Source organism: Monopterus albus, unplaced genomic scaffold (genome assembly GCF_001952655.1).
Source record: "Monopterus albus unplaced genomic scaffold, M_albus_1.0 scaffold328.1, whole genome shotgun sequence".
Classification (NCBI taxonomy): domain Eukaryota; kingdom Metazoa; phylum Chordata; class Actinopteri; order Synbranchiformes; family Synbranchidae; genus Monopterus; species Monopterus albus.
This window is the reverse complement of record NW_018128208.1, coordinates 765,598-788,006: the sequence shown is the minus strand read 5'-3', so window position 1 is coordinate 788,006 and position 22,409 is coordinate 765,598. Positions and strand designations below refer to the sequence as shown.

Here is a 22,409-nt window from a genome sequence, read left to right as displayed (position 1 = left end):
AAACCCATGTGGGCAGTACTTTATTGTCCTTTTGTGTTTCCATATTAAAGCAGACTTGTTTCCTGTACCTTTGTATTACAGCCAATTCAAGCAGCTTCCTGCAGTCCCATTAGAAATGACTCATAAAATCTGTGTCAGCTGCACAGAGAAATATCGAGCACATAACCAGGTTTATTAACATAATGCAACAAGATAAGATTCAATATGGATGTGAACTCACACACACAACCCACACACACTTCAGAAATTGATTTTTTTTATTCATGTTTCCTACAATAGGCAAATACAAAATTATAAACAATAATAAAAACTTAATCATAGACTTTTTTGCTCTATTTAAAAAGCCTTATTTTGGAAACCTGCTCACACACATCTGCTTATATCTCAGGCAGAGGATAGTGGGATGGTTCAAGCTCAGGTCATACAGATTCATTTCTAGGAGACTTGCCCTAACCTTAACCAGAACCTCTACTTGCTTAACCTTAACCAAAGCTGACAACTGCTCTAACCTTACACCCTAATTTGACAAATTAGTTGTGGGGCCCAGCCTCCGGTCCCTGCAAAGTAGTGTGCGCCCAGTGTTCAAGTACAGTATACATAAACAAGGCCACATACATACATACAGGTTTATTGTGTGCTGACATAATGCATTCCCTAACCTAGGGTTCACTGTAATTACCAGTTTCTGACTATAAATTGCATTCACAAAAACATAAAAGTCATAAATATGACTTGGAAACTGATTTTTATTTATTTATTATAGTTTAGAGTTGAGCTGTAAGAAACCTCTCAAATTCTGCCTTATCATACAAAGACCATAACTACTTTTACCTAAATCTTGAGAGACAGAAGACTCTCCTGAACCACTGACATAAAATTTGTATCGATTGGGTCACAAATGTGGGGAAATATGGTGAGATAGAAAAGCTTCATTTTCAGTTTCCAGCCGAAAACCCTGCTCTCAGTTAACATCGAAGTTTAGGGCCAGTTTGATAATATTCTTGCTCCTCTGAGGCTCGTGACATAAAATCCATAATTCTACTTGCTTACATACATTTTGTGACAGAAAACATGTTTTGATATGTTTGCTGTTATTTATGTTTTCTAAAAATGATGTATGGAGAGTGAATATTGTGGTCATGAGGATTATTAAGAAGAGTTTCACAGCTTCTCCCACTGTGTTTGTGAAGTCTCACACTCCAGCCTCTGATCACACATCTATTCATTTCTAAGGGGAAACATTTCTGACAAAACATTAAATATTTCAGAGAACATGAAAGATATTGCTGATAAAAGTATACCCAATATGTCCCCATCAAGCTGAACGCCTGATGACATTTCTACAAGTGAATAGTGTGACACGGGGAAGAATAATAATAAAGAAAAAGTTGTTTGACCTGAGAAGAAAACATTGTATGGGTTTGCTGGTTGCCCACCAATCCCGTGAATTACAGCTGTGTTGACAACCTACAGGGCTGTTTTTGTGGTGAGGACAGTCTCATATGGTGAGATACCCTCATGGGTTGGAAAAAAAAGAGGAAATAATGCTGCTTTAGAAAAACCAAGCCTTAAAACTCAAATAGTCTTCTGAAGAAGTAAGGCCAGCATCCTCACTTTTCAAAAACACCAGTTTTAAACTCAAACTGGTCCTCACAGGGTTTGATTATTCAACACCACTCAAGACCACATAGAATAGTTGCGACCATGCCTTTACATAACCATCAGAACATGTACCACCCGCATTTTAAATGTGGAGTGAAGACTTCAAACCAGAGTACAGGGATTGAATTGAGTTTATAAGTCACAGGAAAAATCAATGCAAGAGTCAAGAGTGTGAATTATAATCTTGCTGTAACCGTAGAATGATGATTTAACCTTAGAGCAAGCAAAGATTTGATTTTCCATCATATTTTGGCTGTCAGAAAAAGACCAACAAGCAAAACCACAAATCAGCACAGCGGTGTGACTGACTGCTGGCTGGCTGAATGACCGTCAGAGTGAACCAGAGAGTAGGACACAGTGATGAAACAGGATAATTACACAACTGGGAACAGTGTGGGTGACAAGAGGACACAGGAAGTGACGAACTGATCTGAATGACAACTGGCCAAATGTAAAACATTCAGTTCCCTTTACATTACTGTTTTTGCTTCTCAATGACAACAACACCAGAAGAAATCTTTGAAGAAAATGAACAAGTCTCCATCTTTGATTCACTGTGTGAACTTCGGCCTGCTAGAAAAAAATACTACGGCAGACTTCTCTATGTACACTAACTGATCAAAGCACTCCTACTGATGACTTAACAAACCAGATCAATATTTTTTGTTATTTTGTCAGAATGTGTGCTGTGTGTGCTGCAGTACTTTCCACACAAGCTTCACTGTTGTTTGTACACATGTATGCCCGGGAGTACAGCTCAACTAATAGTGGGAGCAATCACAGAAAAGACAATCCACTCTCGTGTTTGGCCGAGACGTTTGAGTTTGATCAAAAAACTCTCTCAGATCTAAAAAGTCTCACACACTTAACACAATTCACAGTTAGGAAACTAAAGGAGGCCGAGATTTACATAAGTCGAATTAATGAAATAATAAGTTAACTGCTCCAAGCGATTCTGTGTGGGTAGAGAATGATACATCGCTTTCTAGTGACTGGTTAGGACAAAGCCATACCACAGTCATAAACACACTGAAAAACTAGTGAAAGCTGGCAAGTTATCAAAGAGGCGCTAGGATCTGCTATCATGGTAAAAGATTACTCAATGCTAACTGCTAGTGGCGACATTCAGCGATTGTATTAATTATGACACGAGGAAAGGGACAACTGATCATATGGGTCATTTAGATAGGTGGACTTGGTAACTCTTTAGGGGCCACGTAATAGGCTACTTGGCTGTTTAGGCTCTCCACCACAAAATGTTGCAACTTATTGCCTTGTATTTTGACCTGTTATAATTTTACTGTTATTGTTTGCATGGGATTTCTGTTTGTGCATCTAGTTTCTCAAGTGCAAATGCTTTGGGATTCCAGTGAAAAATGTATTAGGCCGGGGTTAACAAAATGGCTTTACCAGCTCTGGCCGAAAAGAGCACCATTCAGCAGATGCATGAAGAAGAGTCACGTGGATGGGAGAAGAGATGAAGCACTGCATTTGCAGCTTCCCAACAGCTTCCCTTTTCTAACAATCCTTCTCAATGTCCTCCCCCTTTAATCATCTTCCTTTTTCTTTCTCATTCCGCCTGTCCATCATTCTCTTACCTCCTCCACGCTCTCCTGCCTCTAGATTTCAGCTTCACTACAGAATTATTACAGCAGCTGGCCCACACATCATGTACTCACTTACCTTTGCCTCTTTCTCTCTCCTCATACCTTCCCTTTGCATTTCTTTTCTGCTTGGCCAAATAAATTCACACTTTACATGGTTTTATGTTGTGTCTGTATTGTTAACGTTTTTGAGAAAAACAAACACCTCATTCTATTAGGCCATGTGTATTTGTTACACACATATGGTTGGACTGACAAATAGCTTAAACCCAATCTCGATGCTCATCTTGTCCCAGATACTTTCCCCTCTTTTGCTCTTCCTCCCTTTCCTTTTTATCCCTCTCTGCTCTCGGCCTTCCTCACATCTTTCTGACCTTTAACAGTGTGCTCATCAAAGAGATACAAATATATAAAGTGCCATACACTAAAAGGTAAAATTAAATGACTTATAATGTGATACTGTGTATGCATGTCTTTCTACAAATCAATGATAATTAATTTCAGGCCAGAATCCTGCAGCTACCAAATCTCACAGAAATAACTTTTTCTGCTGCAGGTGAGATAACTGACCTTTTAGACTAAATAGTGCATGCTTACCACCACTGTGGCATATTAGCACATAACTGGCCAATGGGTATGGATATATTACATGCCAGTGCAGATGTTCATGCACAAACGTGCCCAGTTTCAGAATATGTCATAAAACCTCAATTGAAATTTAATGACAGATCACAGGCAGGGAAAAGACACATGCTGTCACTGCTCATACCAGGGCTTTTCCCACCCCCCAGTCCCCTCCCCTTCAGCCCTCGTGGAATATATTCAGCGTGCCTCATGCCATAACTCACTGACCATGAAGGATTATGACAGCACCAATGTGCCACTAACACAGTTATCTTGTAAATATGGGGGAAATGTAACAAGACGTTAGAGGGATGTCAAAGAATGGCAGGATATGGAGAAAAAGAATTATAGCAGGACCAGGGAAACATGATGGTGCAGTAAAGTGTAGAGAAAAGCCAAGAAAAATGAAAAGGCAGAAGTATAAATGCTTTTTAAACACATTTTATAGTGCACATATTAATTTGCTGATTGTTTCCTAGATTCATTATTTAATTTATGGTATTTAAAATATCAGATAATAGCAACAAAAAAAAAGCCCATTAAAGTTTCCTAAAGTGATGCCTTTAAATTGTTCAGTCATGAAGACTATGTTCATGTTTATTCTTTCACTTCTATTCAGTCGTGGCATTTTCCAAGCTCATGGGGTGACCACGCCTTTAAAGGGTGAACGGAGTTTAATGGCCAAAGGCTCTTCTTTATCTTTTCTGTTGTGCAAACAGAAACAATTTCAGCAAAGAGCTAGTAGAATTACCATTCTTGTCCATCAGGAGGCCAACCCAGTCTCACAGCAAAGTGCAGGATAGCTACGTTGGTCCGCCAATGCAAAACATACTACTGTCACAATAACACCTCAACAAATCTTCAAAAATTGAAACTGAAAGTTTCAGTTTAGACACATAACCATGTCTAAATGGTTATGTTTAGACACAAAAACTACAACTTTAGACACACAAACTAGGTGGTTAAGGTTAGGACAAGTAAGGCGTCGTAGAGGAATTACATTGTAATCGACGGAGAGGTCAACAGAACATCAAGCTGTAGTCTAACCTGGCTTCTTTTAATCAAGACCATGATCGTTCTTTAACCCTGAAACAGCTAGAATCAATATTTACTGTACATATTAACAATGATAACTTGTATGTGAAGGAGGTCGCATGTAGTGATGAACCCCAAAAAAAAGATCATCCGGCTGCAGGTCCTCACAACTTTAGAAATACTTTCATGACAACATTCTGGTCCTCTCTCAACATCGCCAGGGAACTACTTACAGAAAAACAAAACGCTCTAACAAAACATTGTACACTACCTAACCAGCACCAAACAGGATGCACACACAATCAGCGACCAGCTGGTGAACAGAGTGAAACATTTAGCAGCTGAAAATCCAGTTCCCTCAGAAGTTGGTAGAGACCAAAAACAGAGCTAAAGGGAGAGTGAATATTAAAATTACATTTGCCTGGTGACCAGAAACAAGGGTCCAAATAAATGATAACACTGCTCCATAACTGATGGATGTATAAATAAGCTGTTTGCTAAAACGTTTGCTCTATTAACTTAAAATCTGATAATAATGATGTTCACCGCTTCTGCTGCCCTCAAGAGGTAAAAATTTGCTATAGGTAATTATTTTAACCTATGAAATTGTCTGTCTTCAAACATTAACAACGTTATTCCAATGCTGAAAATTCAACCTTAATAATGTGCGATCATGAAATGATTTTCATCGGTGGTTGCTAACCTAGATGTCAGATCAGCAGCGCGTCATTCTGGAGGGCAGCTGATGGCAAATAATTTGTTGTTTCCTTGGAGCAGATCTTAGTCAAAATTACCTGTTCGGCCTCAAGCCGGCAAGATCTAGCGTGTGGTTATTGCGCAACAGTATCACCCAACAAAGACAGACGGAGCTACTGTATATAGGGCCTAATGAGGTCAGTGACTGTAAATAATGTTTAATGGCCTTAATCTCCAACAGGTATCTGTGTTTAAAGGTGTTACAGTACCACTCTGCAGTCATCAGTTATCAGAAATATGAAAGGAGAGGTCAGCATGTTACAAATTCAATTTTAGCAGCGGTAACAAAGATGACCCAAAGCTAATTCTTCCACAAAGGTTTGATTACAGATTCATCTTTACTTATTTCTAAAATCACTATTAGCTGAAGCCTCAGGAACTGCTACTCTTCAGAAGTAGCAGAAGAAGCAACAAGATTAACCCCACAGGCGATGCCACCAAACCAATTAGTACAGTGTTACAATATAAAAACGACACTGATGTGACAACACCTTGGTCTGGTAGGAAGCATCTGAAAAAAAGGATCATGAATACAAGTGATTATCTCATGTTTTACTGATATGGATGAGTGGTGCATAACAGTTCAATAGATCATCCACTCACCCAGCCCTAGCAGATATTGGAAACCTGTTGGATCCCATCTGCAAAAACAGACACGTCCCTGGTGAAATGCCAGTTCGGTCACACTTCACGGCTCATTAATGCAGTGATGCAGCCTCTATGTGTTGATGAACAATGTATTTGTGAGTGTGCATGCATGTGCCTTTCTAATGGTTAGAAATGGCATTGTAGGATGATGGCAATGCACTTTATTCCCCAAACACAGATTTCAACAGTAAAGGCTCATCTGCAGTTCACAACCAGTTTACAGAGGCCTGAAGCATTGAATGAGAACAAATGAAACCTCTGACCCTGCAGGATCAGTGTTCAGCTCCACAGCAACCAAAGTGGCTCTTTTTTTTATTGCTGTTGTTTGTACCACCGAGGAGGTGTCAACACCCAAGATCATATCAAAGACAGATGAAAAAGAAGTAAAGAAATGGAATAAAGGGAGATGGATGTGAGCGGAAAAGAAGGATGATAAAAAGAAAAGGAGAAACAAGATGGTAAAAGACAGTCTCTGTGTTGGTGCACCACATCTATCCTATTAGTTAATGTGTCACTCTAACACCAAACAGCTAGTGACAGAGAGTACCCCCCACCCACACACACACACACACACACACACACACACACAGAGAGCTGCCTGAACAAATACTAACACTGACTAGCAAGGCTGCACAGAGAAGACCAGAGCGAGAAAGGAGAGGAAAAATGTAGGGAAGGCCATCTGATAAATCAATGATAGGACAAGAGCAAAGATCAGTAACAGAGGAACTCACCTTTACAGAGAGGATGAAAGAAGACAGGATTATTATTAAAGAGACGGAGAAGGGAAAGCAGCACGTACGGCCAATCAAATGATGAAACCAAAGGGGAAAAAAAGATGGAGCTGATAAAATGTCAGAGAAAAATGAGACGCTTTGAAGGCGAAATGACCTGTTACAGGTGCAGCCTAAATAAATAACTCGCTGCTGCACAATGATAAACAATCACATTTGATTGATAACAGTCCCCATGATGTGCGAGATCTCTAATAACCTCATCAGTATGTTCTCCCTTAGGTTTCAGAAGAAGGCTGACAATCGAATCATATCTGCACCGTCTACCTCTAAATCATTGCTGGGCCAACTGGGAGTGATGGGACGAGGTGAAGGGAGGGGCGACGCCATGTAACCAGGTTAGTTATCGAGACTGGCAGCTTTGGGCAGCAGGATAATGAGCTACTGTAAGAGCAGAGCTGTAGGCAGACACCGAGCTCATAAAGTAGCTTTATGTGTATATGGGTAGTACTGGAGACGTACCCTCAACACAAATGAGAAGAAAAGTCAACTCCCTGCCAAAATAACACATTAGCACATGGATGAGTAAACTTGCAGTGTGACTCCACAAAAACACATATAAAGACAGAGAAGCAACAAAATCTGTAATGGTCTTTGTTTTGATGCCCCTGTGCTTGGTCTGAATGTGAAAATTAGCACTTGTGTAACATCTTTGTGGTATGTTATTTGTTATTTTACTCATTTAATAAATTGAACAAACATTTTCACACTACAAGAAAAATATCCAGTCCAAAACATGACAACGTTTAACTGAGACAAGTCTTCCTAAATTAAATGCTGAAAGAAAACTATTTACCACCACAGCAAATTTAACAAGTATGTAACAGCTATTGGCCACATGTCAAAATCCACAATAAGGCAGTGCCATTTTAGAATCCAGTGTTTCCGTCAGTCACGGTGGCCTGCAGAGTCAGCTTTAGTGCCGCAGTAATCTCTGAGTCCATGTTTTGTAAGGGGGGGCCACAGGTATCAGATTGGTGCTTCATATCTACAGACGCTCTGAGCTGAGATACAGTATATCTTTGTCAGGAGGGATGTAGATAGGTCAGCCTTTTCCTAATCTTCTATCAGTCATGTCAAGAAATATCCATGTAGAGTTGAACTTAACTCACATACAGTCAGGGTGAAAAACACCTAACCACAACCCACATTATCCACTTGTTATTGTTTTTGCTTTAGAACAATCTGGATGCAGGTTACTGAGAGTGAGAAAAGTAATTTAATACTGTTTGTGATTTTGTTATAGGCCCCGTCAGAATGCTCCATGCTGTGTTCTCAGATTACATTTGAGATTTGCAGCTCACTGTGAACATTACTTTAGATGGTAGACATTTAGTTGTTTAGTACTCTTAGCTCCATCTATCCGTCCATTTTTTCATCCACTTAATGTATGTAGGTCTGCGTTGTGGTGGTCGCAGACTCAGGAAGATAGATCAGATATGATTAGCAAAAGGCATGCTCCACCTAGACCTAGGAGATCCCCAAAACATTCCTCAGGTCAAGAAAAAGCCACCCAGTGTTTATCTGCATGCTCTCCTCCCAAGCCTACCTCCACAAAGGGCACAAAGCTTCCCTTTTCCAGGTGAGGCTGCTTTTTCCCACTGCCTGTCCACACACGTCTCTGAACTGCTTTTGGTTTGGCCCCTCACAAGAGACAAGTTTGCCTTGGGAGACCCTACCAGGAGATGTATCGGGACACAAAAGTCCTTCAGATTGGTACCTTTGACAGGGTGGGTATGGGGTGGCCAGTCTAGGGCACAGATTCAGAGAGGGATGGCGCATTTCAAATAAATATAAAAAGTAGGAAATAATAGACCATACATTATTACAAATCTAATTGTTTATTTCTTTGTAAAAACTGAACACACAGAGCTTTCTTTAGCTAACGTGGGCCATGTTTCTTATTTAATCCAGGCTGAGGACAGGACCCTTTTCAATGAACGCAAATATCATGCTGCATGCATGATATAAAATAAAATGAATTTGACCAATATCAATTATAAAGCAACAGAAAAAGATTTGCTGTATTTAAGGGCACAATTTGTCATTCATACTGACACGTCACTTTGTAAGTCTGTCAGAGGTGGCACCAGAGGTGGCCACTCAGGCTCTGAGAGTAGCCAACGCCACCACCCCTGAAGCCTATCCCAACCAACATTGGGCGAGAGGCAGGGTACATCCTGGACAAGTTGCCAGTCTATCACAGGGCTGACACTTGGAGAATCTGAGAGACAGACAACTTCAAGCACACACCCCCACACTCACTGTATAGGCAATTTAGACAGAAAGGCAGTGGGCCAGCCCAGGCTCGAACTGGGACTCCTCGAGCTCTGAGGGAACACAGTCAACCACCACACTGCTGTGCCACCTGTTTGTATAAATTCATTTCTCCAAATTGAAACTGGAACTCCAAAGATTTTAATCCCTTGCAGAGGTAGATTTGTACTATTGCTTGTATAACTCAACAGGCCTGAAGATGTGATCTGGGTCCTGGGAACTCATTATGGGCATTTTTTTAAATAAACAAATCATAAAAAAATGGGCAGACTAATCAGAACTGCAGCTCTCCTGCACACTGGTTCAAAGCTTTTATAAAATTGCACATGTATCCTGCACTGTGTTGCTGTAATGTACTGCCCAGACCCATTGAGACATCGCCATGAGATTCCTGAAGCTGCATTAACTTCAGCCTGTAAATGGAAAACAATATTCATCTAGTGCTGATGGGAAATAACAGTCTGTGACTTGCAATCTACTTCAGTTTTATTTGGTTCGAGCTGCCTGAAATCGGTCTGGCTGGAGCTGCTCCGGTTGCAATTTCTCAAACATGAAAGATATGATCAAAAATAATAATAGAAAATAGAATAAGCAGCTGACATGCAATTTCTGTCAACCCTGAATGGTTTGGCTGAAAACTGGTTGAGATTTCTCACTGAAGCTGGTGGGAAAGATTTTGGCTATTTCTGTCTCTGGATTGTACAACTACATCCCTCCAGCACTGTGAGGAGGCTGCATGGCAGGCTGGAGACATGCCTCTCTGGAAGGCACACACAGTTGGTAGTGCTGGGCTGTCTCCCTGGAGGCCAGTTCAAGGCTACATCTCCACTGAAAACTGAGGAGCTGTAAATTGTTTCTCCTTCCCATCTCTCCTCAGTTTACAGCCAATTACCCAGACTGGACAAAGGCCCCTTCACCACAGCGCACACGTTCATGTAGGCCTATACAGTATAGCTCAAACGCAGCATCCCTATGGAGGATAGCACATAACCAGTAATGCATCCTCTCATTTTATGTCAAACACATCAGTAAATGGCTGTGAGCAACACTTAAAGTAGTTTAAAAACTACATGTGTGTGTGGATACTGCAACTCTCAAGAGGTCAACGGGATTTATTTTCGTGATTTGAGAATAAAGGGTTGAGAGACTAATTGTGACAGGTCACAATGCAGACATTTAACAGGTGAAATGGGCGAGCTGGGGTCAATTTCCCACTCCAATCACACAGTAGACCGGTTTGATCTCTGACATGAGGAGAGAAGCTGCTGAACTGATGTGCGCTCCGCTCCCCCAAGTCCCCACACAATAATTACGCATACAGGCGCAACAAAGCACCCAACGAACCACGACACATAAAAACGCACATATTACTGACAAGATAAAGTCTGATCAGGGAAGAGTTTTACCAATATTTAGAGGCCTGATTGTCGACAACAATACACAAGGTTGTAATTAGACTTTAGAATGTCTTATATCATTCATGTCTGAATTAGAAACGCTGTTTATTTACCTACCTAAGACCTGTTTTGTGGGAGCTATGCCCTCTGGTTGCCCCGTCATTTTAACACCGATGACACATTTTCACATAGGCTTTATAATTTGCAGTCCAACTCTAACTGGATAAATACATCATTTAATTCTGAAAGATTATAGAAAATGCCCAAATTTAGCACTGATACCAAATGAATGGCCCTATGGAGATTAAATGCCATTAAGCACAGTTTCTATCCGCTAAAGCCCTCCACACACATCCTGTATTTGCCTAGGAATTACTTAAAGAACATAAGCGGAAACATCAACCTGGTTTTTCATTGGGAGAACGACAAGAAAACGAGTAACTTTTCCCCCCAAACACATGAAATCATTCACGTCAGTCGTGGCTACTTTATTCTTCTTTACATTATGATTCTTGGTAGCAATATGCGTCTAAATCCAAATTCCAGCCTCCATCAGACCCCTGAGGCACAACTGTTGCTCAGCCAGCGCACCCTGCGCTCTAGGAAAACGCTTTCGTATCATCTGAAAGCGATTTCCAAAAGCACATATTCACAGAATGGGCCGCTGCTGACCGCGTAAGAGCCAAACTGTAACTTACATGTCTAAGTTCTTGCATGCGGTCCTTCATGGTTCCCTCTTTTGCCGGTAAACCACTCTTATTTCCTCGGCTCCGCTGTTTTCAGGATGTGCGTGGTGATGGAGCGGCGGGGCGGAGACCGACAGGATGATGTGAGACCGACCGAGGCGAGGAGGCGCGTCTGACGGTGGTGGGAGGCGATGGTTTTTCCCTTTGGAAGCTGGGATGGTGGGGCCACTTTACAGAGCCGAGTGACGCGCACGAAAGGTGAGGTGAGGCCTTCCACTGTTAACCCATTAAGAACCTGCAATCCGCACTGACTTTTTTGAGCATGGACTTGTTCTCCAAGTTTCCTTGTGGCCCGTTAACGTCAGCACAACCGACTGAACAGGTTCACATAGAAATGACCGCGTTTGAGCGGCTGCGTGAGAGAGACGCACTGTTTAATCTGGCTATCGACTGAGCGGGCTCACAGATAACGCCCAGATGATTTGGTTCGTGCCAAAGCGCACACCGACCTCTGTCGGCCACGGAGTGCAGGCGTTTCCCGAAATCTTGTGCAAGTTGAGTATTTTATACTTAGATTGGCAAAGGGAGCGGCGTGACAGTTTACTCACATCTGTGTTTAAAGCTCTGGTTAAATATATACTAATATATATTCTTTTGTGTGATATTTTCATAGGAACACATTTTAAAATATATTTTAAAATTTACTGTATTTTGTTTTATCCAATGTGGTGATGGTGGGGTTTACTGGAGCCAATCCCAGATGACACTGGGCGAGAGGGGGCTCCACCCTGGACAGATCGCCAGTCTGTCACAAGGCTGACATGTAGATAAACAACCATACATACACGCACACTCCTACGGGCAATTTAGAGTCGCCAGTCAACCTAAGCTCCATGTCTCTGGAGTGTGGGAGGAAGTCACGTTGGGGGCTCGAACCCAGAACTTTTTGACTAGGAGACGATCACTGTCCACCAAGTCAAATCCAATATTTTACTTGCCCAAATATAAAAAGACTAAAGATCAATTCAAAATCTCCCTATATCAGCTGTCATCATGCCTTTTTTGTTATGTTATTCTCTTATTGTTCAGTTAATAACAATGGTATACACAGAGAACTTAAAAAAACCTTTCCAGAAAAGATCTAGGGATAGCTGCAGCAGCGATCTATATTATTTCATTTCATTCCAACGCCCATTTAATTCCATTTTCCACCTATGTGTGATGTCCTTTTTCTACAAACTTTTTATAATCTTCATCAGCTACATACTACATGTAGCTTTACAGTGTACATTTTGTAACAAGACTGAGACAGTGAGGTTTTAACAAAAACAGAATTAGAGCAAAGCAGAATTTCTTCTATATTCTAGACAACAAAAGTGCACATTAAGTCTATAAGAATCTTTGTTTTAATTCTGAAAGTAATGCAGACAATACAATAAACAGCTAACCAGAAATTGAGACATTTGATAATTTATTCAAAATTTGTTTTAACTCTGACACTGTTGGCGTTGTCAGCGCCAACTCTGCCTTCACTATTTTACATCAGCAGCAGCCAGTGCACACCTGTGTGTCTCCAGCCAACATGAACGCGGCCAGTTCAATCTTACCACCATTTGACCGAACAGAGAAGCAGCTGATCGAAGGAGCATTTCACTCTCGCATCTCATCTACTTGGATTAAAGCATTAGGAAATTAAGGTCCAACATTCTGCTGCTCCAGAGGTGACCGTGCGTGGGGCAGTGCAGGCTAATGAAGGCACAGCTGCATGAGTCAGAGCTAGAAATGAGGTCTTCTCTGACGTCCGGTGTATTTAGTGTCGGCTCGAACCTCCCTGCAGGGCAACAAGCACAGCAGGAAGAGAGGCGGCATCAGTATGTGTTATAAAATACAAGTCAACAGAGGTGATTCAGCTAAAACTAAAGTAGATTACAGTTTTCATAGCCAGAATATCTCAGTACAAGATGTTATATTATTATTTGTCCTGTAGAAGTTTAAACCACAGCTATGTACGTACCGTCCCTGTCTTCTCCTCCTCTCCTTCTTCTCCAAGATCCAATCTCGGCCCTTCTTCACTGATTTGCCTTTCATGCTCTTGAAGCGACATCTTCACAAAGACAAAGTGTAGCTGATTAGCTTGTTTATAACATGCCTCGTTCTGCACCACAACACATCTCTGATGGAAAATGTCTCACATCCAATATCTCTGTTAACCGGAAGAAGCAAATTTATCATTATGTGAAAGGGAGGAAAACCTGCCTGACAGGGTTTTGAGCCAGGCAGGACAACGACCCTTTGTGAGTTTGCTCTCGGTCATTTGGCTTCATAAAGACAAGGTATGGCTGACCCTGCCCATATCAACACCGAGACCTGTTTACTACCCTAACAGCAGGAAACAAACTGAATGGTTTTAAACTGCTTATTAAATACTAATCAGTAACTAAATAGGGATTATCCTAATGATTATTTTTAATAAAAAGTCCAAATTCCAAAAGATAGAAGATGAAGCAACAAAACCTTACATTTAAAAGCAAAAAGAAACAAATCTGTTTATCAAAAGTCTAAACCCAGTTCATTTTCTGTCAAGAAATGAATCAATCAGTAGAGTCAGTGCTATAAGATTATTCACTCAATCCAGCTACTATTAGAATAAATCTTTGGAAATTTTTAATCACGCAGACGATAAAGCCCTTTAATCAATACTGTGAGGAAGCTGGCAGACAAAGCTGATGTAAATGCACAACACAACATCTGGTGCTGAAACCATCCCAGTTTATCTACAGCAGCCAAAAATGATCAGTCTGCTGTAAGCACAGAAAGAAAAAAACAAAAACAATTATAATATTCTATCAATTCTCACCGCGGTCGGCATCTGTAGCTTTCAAAATAAAATGCACCAACAAACAAATAAATCCATATAAACTCTGTGAGTGAGTCAGACTGTGCATCATCCCACCATGCTGATGAATTACAAAAACAACACCCTGCGGCCACTCGCCGCCATCTTAAATGAACGTATTTATTTCCTGGATCCAAGAGACAAACTCTGCTCAACTACTCCTTCCCCACTGAGCCTATTACACCAAACTGCAGTGGGGACCAGGTCATAGTTAGTCTCCTGTGTGACTATCCTTACCTTTGTCCCGAATACTGGACCTGGTTTGGAACAGCTTTGTCTGACGTTTCTGATCCCAATCCCTGAAATGAACAAAACAAGATCAGTCATCCTAATGTAGCTAACACAAACCATCCAGTCCACAACATCCACAGCTAATTCTGGAGTTTCTTACCTTTGGAAGGACTCCAGTCACTCCAGCAAACAGACACAAGAAGAACCTGGAAACAAACAAAACATGCATGTGTGTGTGTGTGTGTGTGAGGGTAAATCAAGCAAACCATCTTAATGTGTAATGATTCATCACCAGGCTAATGTGACAAACAGTTGAGTCATCTTGTTCTAATTAGCCTCATGTTGCCAGTGCACTGCTACTAATTTCACAGGCTATTAAGAAAGAATCAATTGCAGATGACTGAAGTTGAACCTGTCAAAATAAAAGCCCCCGCTCCTGATAGATACTGACTTTTTAGCCTTGCTGCTGTTGGGGTAATCCACCACCATGCCCCCACTGAAACCTGCCCTCATGGCCTGTGATGTGATCAGCTCAAGCTTTGCAGATGGAAGAAGAAAACTGGTGTTAAGTAAAGGAATGAGGAAAAAACATTAGATTTTACATCAGATGGGTTTTATTTTATTTTATTTTAGTTTGTTTTACCTGTTCTGAATTTTCTGGATAAAGCTGAAAAACTGCGCGTGAGCCCCTTGACTGACAAAAAGAGCCGGGAGAAGTTAGCAAAGGTCTTCAGCATAAAATATGGATGTTTGAATGTTTGTCAGTGAGGTGATAAAGCTTACCAAAGAGGAATACAGAGTCCTAAAGAAGGTATAAAGTCTCTTTGGCGGACTGTGTGTCCTTTTGTCGGCATTACAGAGCCACTGCAAAGCAGAGATGCTGACAGGAAATCAAGCATGAGGTAAATGACAACCCAAGTCCGAAACAATTAGCAGTTAATCCAGAGGAAACATGAGCCTGATTTGTTTTTCACCTGATGCAACCGTCAAAGGTGCCAGGTCGGAAAGGCATCCCCTGCCCCATGTCTCCTAGTAAAAGGTCTCCTTCTACTTCTCGCTCCAGTGCAACATCTGTCACAGGAGAATGTTTACATTTCATCAGTGTTTCATCAGTTTAGCCACATCTCATTTTAAACTAAATGCACAATTCATTGAATAAACAAACCCTAAAAATATGAAGAATTATGGTTATTTTGTTAAAATGTCACTCAGAGGAATGAGACAGGAATATTTTAGAAAAACTATTCAATGGTTTTACACAGTATTGGCATAAAGGACTTTGAGTAATCAGTGCTGGTATGACAAAAAAACACAAAGAGATGCTAACTGTTGACTTCCTTCAGCTACAATTTTCAAAAATATGTTATTTTTTCTAATTTATTTTTTTTTATGTAACAATGTCAAACTAACCCAGCATTGCAGTGCTGATGTCTACTCCAACCCAGTAGTGTCCCTCCTCCGTTAAGTAGTCTCCACTGAGACCAGAGCCACACCTGTGAGACAGAAGACAAGACAGTCACCTGAGTCCTGACATCATGAACACACTAATTATTCACTTTAAACTACTCTAGCTCAGGAAGTTCAACTTGCTCCACAAGCTGCTGATACAGTTCTACAGATGAATCATCAAGCCTGTTCTCTACTCTTCCATCATTGTCTGATTTGGTTCAACAACCAAACAGGACAGGAACAGACTCCAGCGAACAGTCAAGAATGACGAGAGAGTCATCGGTGCCAGCCTGCCCTCCATGGAGGACCTGTACACCTCACGGGTCAAGAGGAGAAGATTTCTGCAGACCCCTCACACCCTGGACACAAACTGTTTGAACTCCTCCCCTCTGGGCGGTGTTACATGTCACTGTACACCAAGACAACCAGACACAAGGACAGTTTCTTCCCCTGGGCTGTCACTGTGATGAACACTGAACTCATAACTGTATAATGGAACAACAACCCTCAGTGCAATACCTTGTAAATATACCTTATACTCAGAGACTGTATTAATCAGATTTAATAGTACAGGTAAACACAGTATCACTCACTCACCCCACATCTAGGAGGAAGCAGGGCTGTCTCTCTGGCAGGTTCAAAAGCTCCACAGCTCGTTCTGACATCTGGGTCTGGATCTCAATCATTCGAGAGCTGTGAGGCAACAAAACACACAGAGATTCAAGTTACATTCCAATATGTGACTTCTGGCATTGATAAGACATTTTAAATAAACACGCAAACTCAACCTTCACACATGGATTTAGTAAACATTAATCTACACAAAGTTCACACAGAGCAGCTTGTTACTGAGTCCAGTAATGGTATGCTTATACATTTAAAGGCTAAACCCAACCTACAGTACCACCATGATGCCTCATTAGTTTTTATTCTAAAGCATCTCTTGATTCTACATGTAATAGACAATGACTAGAATAAAAATAATTCAATAATATAATTAGCATTATTCTGAAATGGTCCACTGAGTACGTATACTTCTAGTATTTTAAGTATATTTTTGATGCCAATAATTTTACTTAAGGAAAATGGTTCATCTAAGAACTGTAATAACTAATTGTAACAAAATGTTTCTCTGCTGTAGTACTGCTCTGAATACTTCTTCCATCACTGACACACACAGGGAATGTGAAATCCAGACTCACTTCTGAGAGTATTTTTTTGCCTCCTCTTCATTGTAGAACTGCGGAGATGATAGCACGTCAAATTTATAATCAATACTTCAACAGATTGCTCAATAACAACGATGCTACCGGTCAGAAGCTAACTCCACCGTGGCTCGTTTCTGGCTGTACATGACACGAACTAATTGTAACGTCACCAGTTTAAAAAAGTAACAATTAAACGGTTAGGCAACTGTTCAGTAAACAACCATTCATCTTGCTTCTTAAATGCCGGTGTGCTTTAGATGAAGACACTTTAAAAAATCCTCAATACTCTGGCTGAAGCTAACTGTTAGCCTAGCAGCTAAAATAACAGAATAACCCGAGTCACCGACCACATCTGGAGGAGCTGTGTGCTCAGGGCGTCGACAGCTGGAAGTCATATTTCTCTGTGTGTACGCGTGTTGATATCTGAAGATGACCAATTAATTTGTGATTTCAGTCTATAAACAACCTAACTGTTGTGTTTTCAGAAAATAGACTGTCCACATGTGACTCCCGTATACGCCATTTACAAGCGACAAACAATTTCTTCTTCGTGGAGTTTAATAATAGAAACACAAAGTAAATAGTTTTACATCGCCACCTACTGTATATCCAATAAAACTACACTTGTTATTGTTAATCTTCTCATAATAACAGTGATCATCATCTTCATTACCAATACCATAATTTTTGTAAGACACATTTCAAAACTCAAAATATAAAATTCTTAAAACAAGACAGCAAAATAAAACAAATCAAAATTATCAGATACATTTAAAAATCATAATAAATAAACAAACAAAAGACAAATAGGTAAAATAAACACATCAGTACAAACATTTGAACGAATGTTAGACTAGAGACTATTGTATATTTGTTATATGTGGAGTAATGCGCCTAACTGCTCTTGAATGACAGAGGAAGAAGACGAAGGCTCCTATTGGCTCCTCGCCCTGTGACGCAGCGGATGCTGCGGTTGATTTCCGGCTTGGTCCCCGGTGGTGCCTTGGTAAAATGGCAGAGGTCAGCCGGAGGCTGGGAAGCGGAGTTAACCGACTGTCCGCCCTCAGAAAGCGTCGACGTGTGTGCACCGGGGATCGTCTCGGATATGTGCCTTTAAACTGCAACTTCAGAGACAGGGTCAAACAGGAATCGGTCGAAGATCAACGTGACGTTCAGTCAGTGTCAAAACAACGCAAGTCAGATAAACTTTCCAGAGTGACAAAAAGTAAAAGTGAACAGGAAAATGGGTCTTTGTTTTGTGCCACATCTTTGGGGTGGGATTCATCCCGTTTTGTCGGAGTTATTCAAAGTAGAGAGCCCTCTGAAGGACTGCAGCCTCTCTTCCAGGTGAAGCAGCTGACTTCTAGGATGACACCCTGGACCAGAGGGGCCCTTTCCTCCCACCTGGAAAGCTTCAGGTGCCCACAGCAGCTCAGAACCTTCTGCACTGTCATTTCAATTCTAGCAGAGCGAGATTCAGTGAGGCCGGGTTGTGGACAGAGACTGAGGAGGCTGAAACTACACCCTGCTCCATCTACAGCAACTAGAAGCTACAGCTGGAGGAGTGGCAGCAGCTCAGAAACTGCTACTCTGCTGTACAGAAGCAGGACGACCTATTATGACATTCTCAACGTGTCCCCTGATGCCACACAGTCCCAGATCAAGACAGCTTACTACAAGCAGTGTTTTATTTACCACCCGGACAAGAACCCAGGGAATAAGGAGGCCACCCGGCGCTTCTCTGAGATCAGCGAGGCTTACATTGTCCTGAGCGACCTCAGCCTGAGGAGGAAGTACGACCGGGGCATTCTGGGCCAGTCAGACATCCAAAGCGCAGGGAAACCGTCCTCCAAAGAGAGTGTGAGCAGATCCACAGGCTCCTCGCAGCCGCATCAGCAGAGTGCCAGACGGTTCTCTGGAGCCGGAGGAAAGCCTGTGTATAATTTTGACGCCTTTTATCAGGCTCACTACGGGAAGCAGCTGCAGAGGGAGAAGGAGCTGAGAGCCAGGAAGGCGCGCATGCAGAAGGAGCAGAAGGTGAATCTCAGCAGAAGGGACCAGCAGAAAATAATGGAGGGGACTGTGGCAATGCTTCTGGCCATGGCAGGACTGATTTTTATCAATCTCCTAAAGCCCTGAAATAGAAGCAGCACCCAGACGAGTCCGTTCTGGGGCTGCATGTTAAGACTCTCTAGGATGTTACCTCAGACTGCTTTGTAAGTGTTGCACAGTTTCTGACGGTTGGAAATCATTTTTTACTATGGTGCAGCAATAAACATACTGTAGGTGTGCTCATTTTAAGTTAATTTAGTTTATCAATGATCCTAGTAAGTATATAGATGTCAGGGTTGACATCTCACAGGAAGAAGGGTCCAGGTGTGATCCCTTCTGTTCGACTGGAGCCTCAGTCCAGAGTCCAGAGACATGTGACGTAGGGCAGCTGGTGACTGTAAATTGCCCCTAGGCATGAATGATTGTCTAAGTGTCAGCCCTGTGATAGACTGGTGCCCTGTCCAGGGTGTACCCTGCCTCTTGCCCAGCTGATATTAACTCCAGCCCCCTTGCAACCCTCTACAGGATAAGTGGTATAGATTACCCGGGTTTTTTGGGGAGGGGGAATCTGAACACATCGAAATGATCTCAGGGTTGCAGCTGGAGGCCTGCAGGGTTCAGTGACTTTAAACTGTGTGGGAGGACACTGGCGCATGTTGTGGAGGTCTCAGACTGCACAGAGCTGTTGTAGACAGTATGTCTGTTTATTTTGTCAGAGTTGTGTGAAAATGCCATTTAGCTGAAACATCAAAGTTGGGAAATGTCTGGAATTATGTTATGAGTCTTTAAACTGAAGTGATCGATACAAGTCAAGCACTTGAAACTATGATCTTTGACTAAGTGTACAGTTTGCAGTAGGGCCTAATTATGGAATTGTGTTTTATTGAATATAAACTGAAACAAAAGAACCACATGTGACATTTCTCACCTTTACCAATAATAGAGGTGAATGAAGAGAACAGAGGCAGTTGTACCTCAACAGAGAAATGCTGTAAATGCGTAATCAGATTATGTTTGTAACACTAAAGATGTTTGACTTTTATGAGCCTTTAATCTCTGTTTCAGTCTGAGCCCCCTACACTGTGACATCTCCAAGTGTATAACTGCAGAAAACAGTTTTTTCACATTTTATTCACAGAAATATAAAGTAGTATGTCAAGTACATCACTTTGTACAAAATTGCACAGACTCTTCAAAACTCAGACAACAGAAATTTCAGCTTTAAGAAGTGTTAAGAAAATAAAAGGGTGGCATGGGCAATCTGTGATATGTGACAGGTTCCAATGAAAATGTTTTATCAAGAAGAATCAATCTATTGTACATAAATAAGACTCAATAGGCAAAATGTAATTTACAACGGCTGAGGAATAAATACGTTTCAAAAATAGGGTTCAAATTGGCACATGAACTGCTGCATCCACTCCTCAACTGAAACCGAAATTTCACCTTTGAAGCTAAATGGCCATGCTTGATAAAACTGACACTAACTCTTGATATGTTTATTCCAACTGAAGAAAAATGTTGCATATATCTAAAATATTAGCATTATATACAGTAGTTTGCTTGGCTGCTTGCTGCCTGTCTGCAATGACGATTTGCATTTGAGAAGTACGCTTATTCGCTATCTTGCCAAGAGTTACATGAGAAGACGGGTAGCATTCTATGAACTGTAGCCTACCATAAACATGAAGCTACTGGTGATTTAGCCGAGCACAAAGATTCCTGGTTCTTGTTCTGTCCAAAGGTAACAGTCTGTCTACTAGAACCTCTAAAGCTCATGTTATGTCTTGTTTGTTTAATCTGCAGAAAAACCTAAATGTAAAAAGGACGAACCTGTGCTTTATGGGAAGTTTTGTGCCAGCAGACTATTGTCCAGTCTCCACCAATTACCTGGCCACTGGGCCCAACCAAGAAATAGTCCAGCACACAACGCTCGCTAACATGTTGACTTGTCATTTTTACGCTGTGGTTTCTGTACACTTCAAACTAAGGAGAGATGTGTTGATCAGTGAGCTTTAGAGGCACTAGTATGTGGATTCTGGACAGAACCAGTCTAACTGCTTTTGCTCTTCATGCTAAGCTAATTAGCCAGCTACAGCACTATGGCTTCATTATTGAGAATCATGTTAATTTCATCATTTAAGCAAATAAGCATATTTCCCACATTTTTCCTAGATTTTTTTTATTATAATGAACGTTAAGGCATCCATTCTTATAGTAACAAATATTTTATGTTAAAATTTGTACCGTTAAAAGCTTATGCTCCATATCATGTCATTGTAAAATAACGCAGCAGCATCACACCTTTCCATTCAAGCATGGTCATCTAGTACCTTTTATTTCACTACCTGTACCATTTCAGGTCAGACCCATAAGTTGGGCCTGCAGGCCATGCAAACAGTACAAAATACTGCCACCACTCTGAAACACAACTCCCAAGTCCCTCTGAAAAATTTGGTATAATAAAATCGTCAAGGCATTATTTCAAAGTGAACTCCTACAATAACAGAATTTTGAATATAAAGGTTAGCGATAAGATGAACTTGAATACAGAACCAGTGCCAGGAACCTCAAGAACCGTGTTTGAGAAACATTACTGTAGCACACCAATCATTGAAAAACATCTGCACTCTAATACGCCACCACACATTCATACAAATGACATGGGAGCCACCCTGACAGTTGGACTACTGTTCCATTTTGAAACTGATTCATAGCATAACATATGATCATCTGTGTGTATGGGGAAGCCATCAATAAACCTTTGTGAGCTGAACCATTTCAGTGTGCAGAGATATGTGTGTTCAGTGTGGTTTAAGCAGAAACCAACAGTAAAAGAATTACCTGCAATTAATGTCTGGGCTGTTGTGATTATATGAACGGTCATCATCGTCCTCATTGCTATGGGCAACAGTCTGTTGAAGTCCGAGGGAAATGTCAGGCACTAAGACCCTTTAGGCTGTACACATTCAAGGAAAATATCTCCACACTAACACTGCCACAGGATCTCGTCTCTGCTTTTTGCAGACGACATTGTCCTGTTGGCCCCATCAAACCAGGACCTCCAGCGTGCACTGGGGCGGTTTGCAG

The 22,409-nt window shown here is 41.3% G+C and overlaps 3 protein-coding genes across 5 annotated transcripts in view; 1 reads left to right on the top strand and 2 right to left on the bottom strand.

Moving 5' to 3' along the window:
- Positions 1-11,911, bottom strand: part of LOC109974346 (syntaxin-1A) — a 58,544-nt gene extending 46,633 nt beyond the window's left edge. For 2 of the 3 annotated variants that reach the window (XR_002276953.1, XM_020624508.1), the window contains exon 1: positions 11,496-11,911. Coding sequence is in view for 2 of the 3 variants with exons in the window: in XM_020624508.1 (XP_020480164.1) it covers positions 11,496-11,525 (30 nt within the window). In the remaining variant the exon portion in view is untranslated. The remainder of the gene's footprint in view (positions 1-11,495) is intronic. The other variant, XM_020624507.1, reaches the window with a different exon arrangement.
- A 966-nt stretch (positions 11,912-12,877) lies between these two features.
- bud23 (BUD23 rRNA methyltransferase and ribosome maturation factor) lies at positions 12,878-17,831 on the bottom strand. The gene is made up of 12 exons (XM_020624505.1): positions 17,615-17,831; positions 17,262-17,299; positions 16,657-16,752; positions 16,021-16,103; positions 15,585-15,681; positions 15,394-15,490; positions 15,254-15,304; positions 15,062-15,147; positions 14,771-14,816; positions 14,617-14,678; positions 13,498-13,587; positions 12,878-13,314 (listed from the first exon to the last, which is right to left on the bottom strand). Exons 1-12 carry the CDS (start codon positions 17,660-17,662, stop codon positions 13,260-13,262), a joined length of 849 nt encoding a protein of 282 aa, XP_020480161.1. The 5' UTR covers positions 17,663-17,831; the 3' UTR covers positions 12,878-13,259.
- A 373-nt stretch (positions 17,832-18,204) lies between these two features.
- dnajc30b (DnaJ (Hsp40) homolog, subfamily C, member 30b) lies at positions 18,205-22,392 on the top strand. The gene has a single exon (XM_020624533.1). The coding sequence runs from the start codon at positions 18,279-18,281 to the stop codon at positions 19,404-19,406; it is 1,128 nt and encodes a 375-aa protein (XP_020480189.1). The 5' UTR covers positions 18,205-18,278; the 3' UTR covers positions 19,407-22,392.
- Positions 22,393-22,409: the final 17 nt, after the last annotated feature.

Coding starts and splice junctions, on each gene's coding strand:
- dnajc30b (XM_020624533.1), top strand. CDS start 18,279: ATGGCAGAGGTCAGCCGGAGGCTGGGAAGCGGAGTTAACCGACTGTCC.
- bud23 (XM_020624505.1), bottom strand. CDS start 17,662: ATGACTTCCAGCTGTCGACGCCCTGAGCACACAGCTCCTCCAGATGTG. Junction 15,682..16,020: donor CATCAGCACTGCAATGCTGG/GTTAGTTTGACA, acceptor CTCCTGTGACAG/ATGTTGCACTGGAGCGAGAA. Junction 14,679..14,770: donor TGACTGGAGTCCTTCCAAAG/GTAAGAAACTCC, acceptor TGTTCATTTCAG/GGATTGGGATCAGAAACGTC.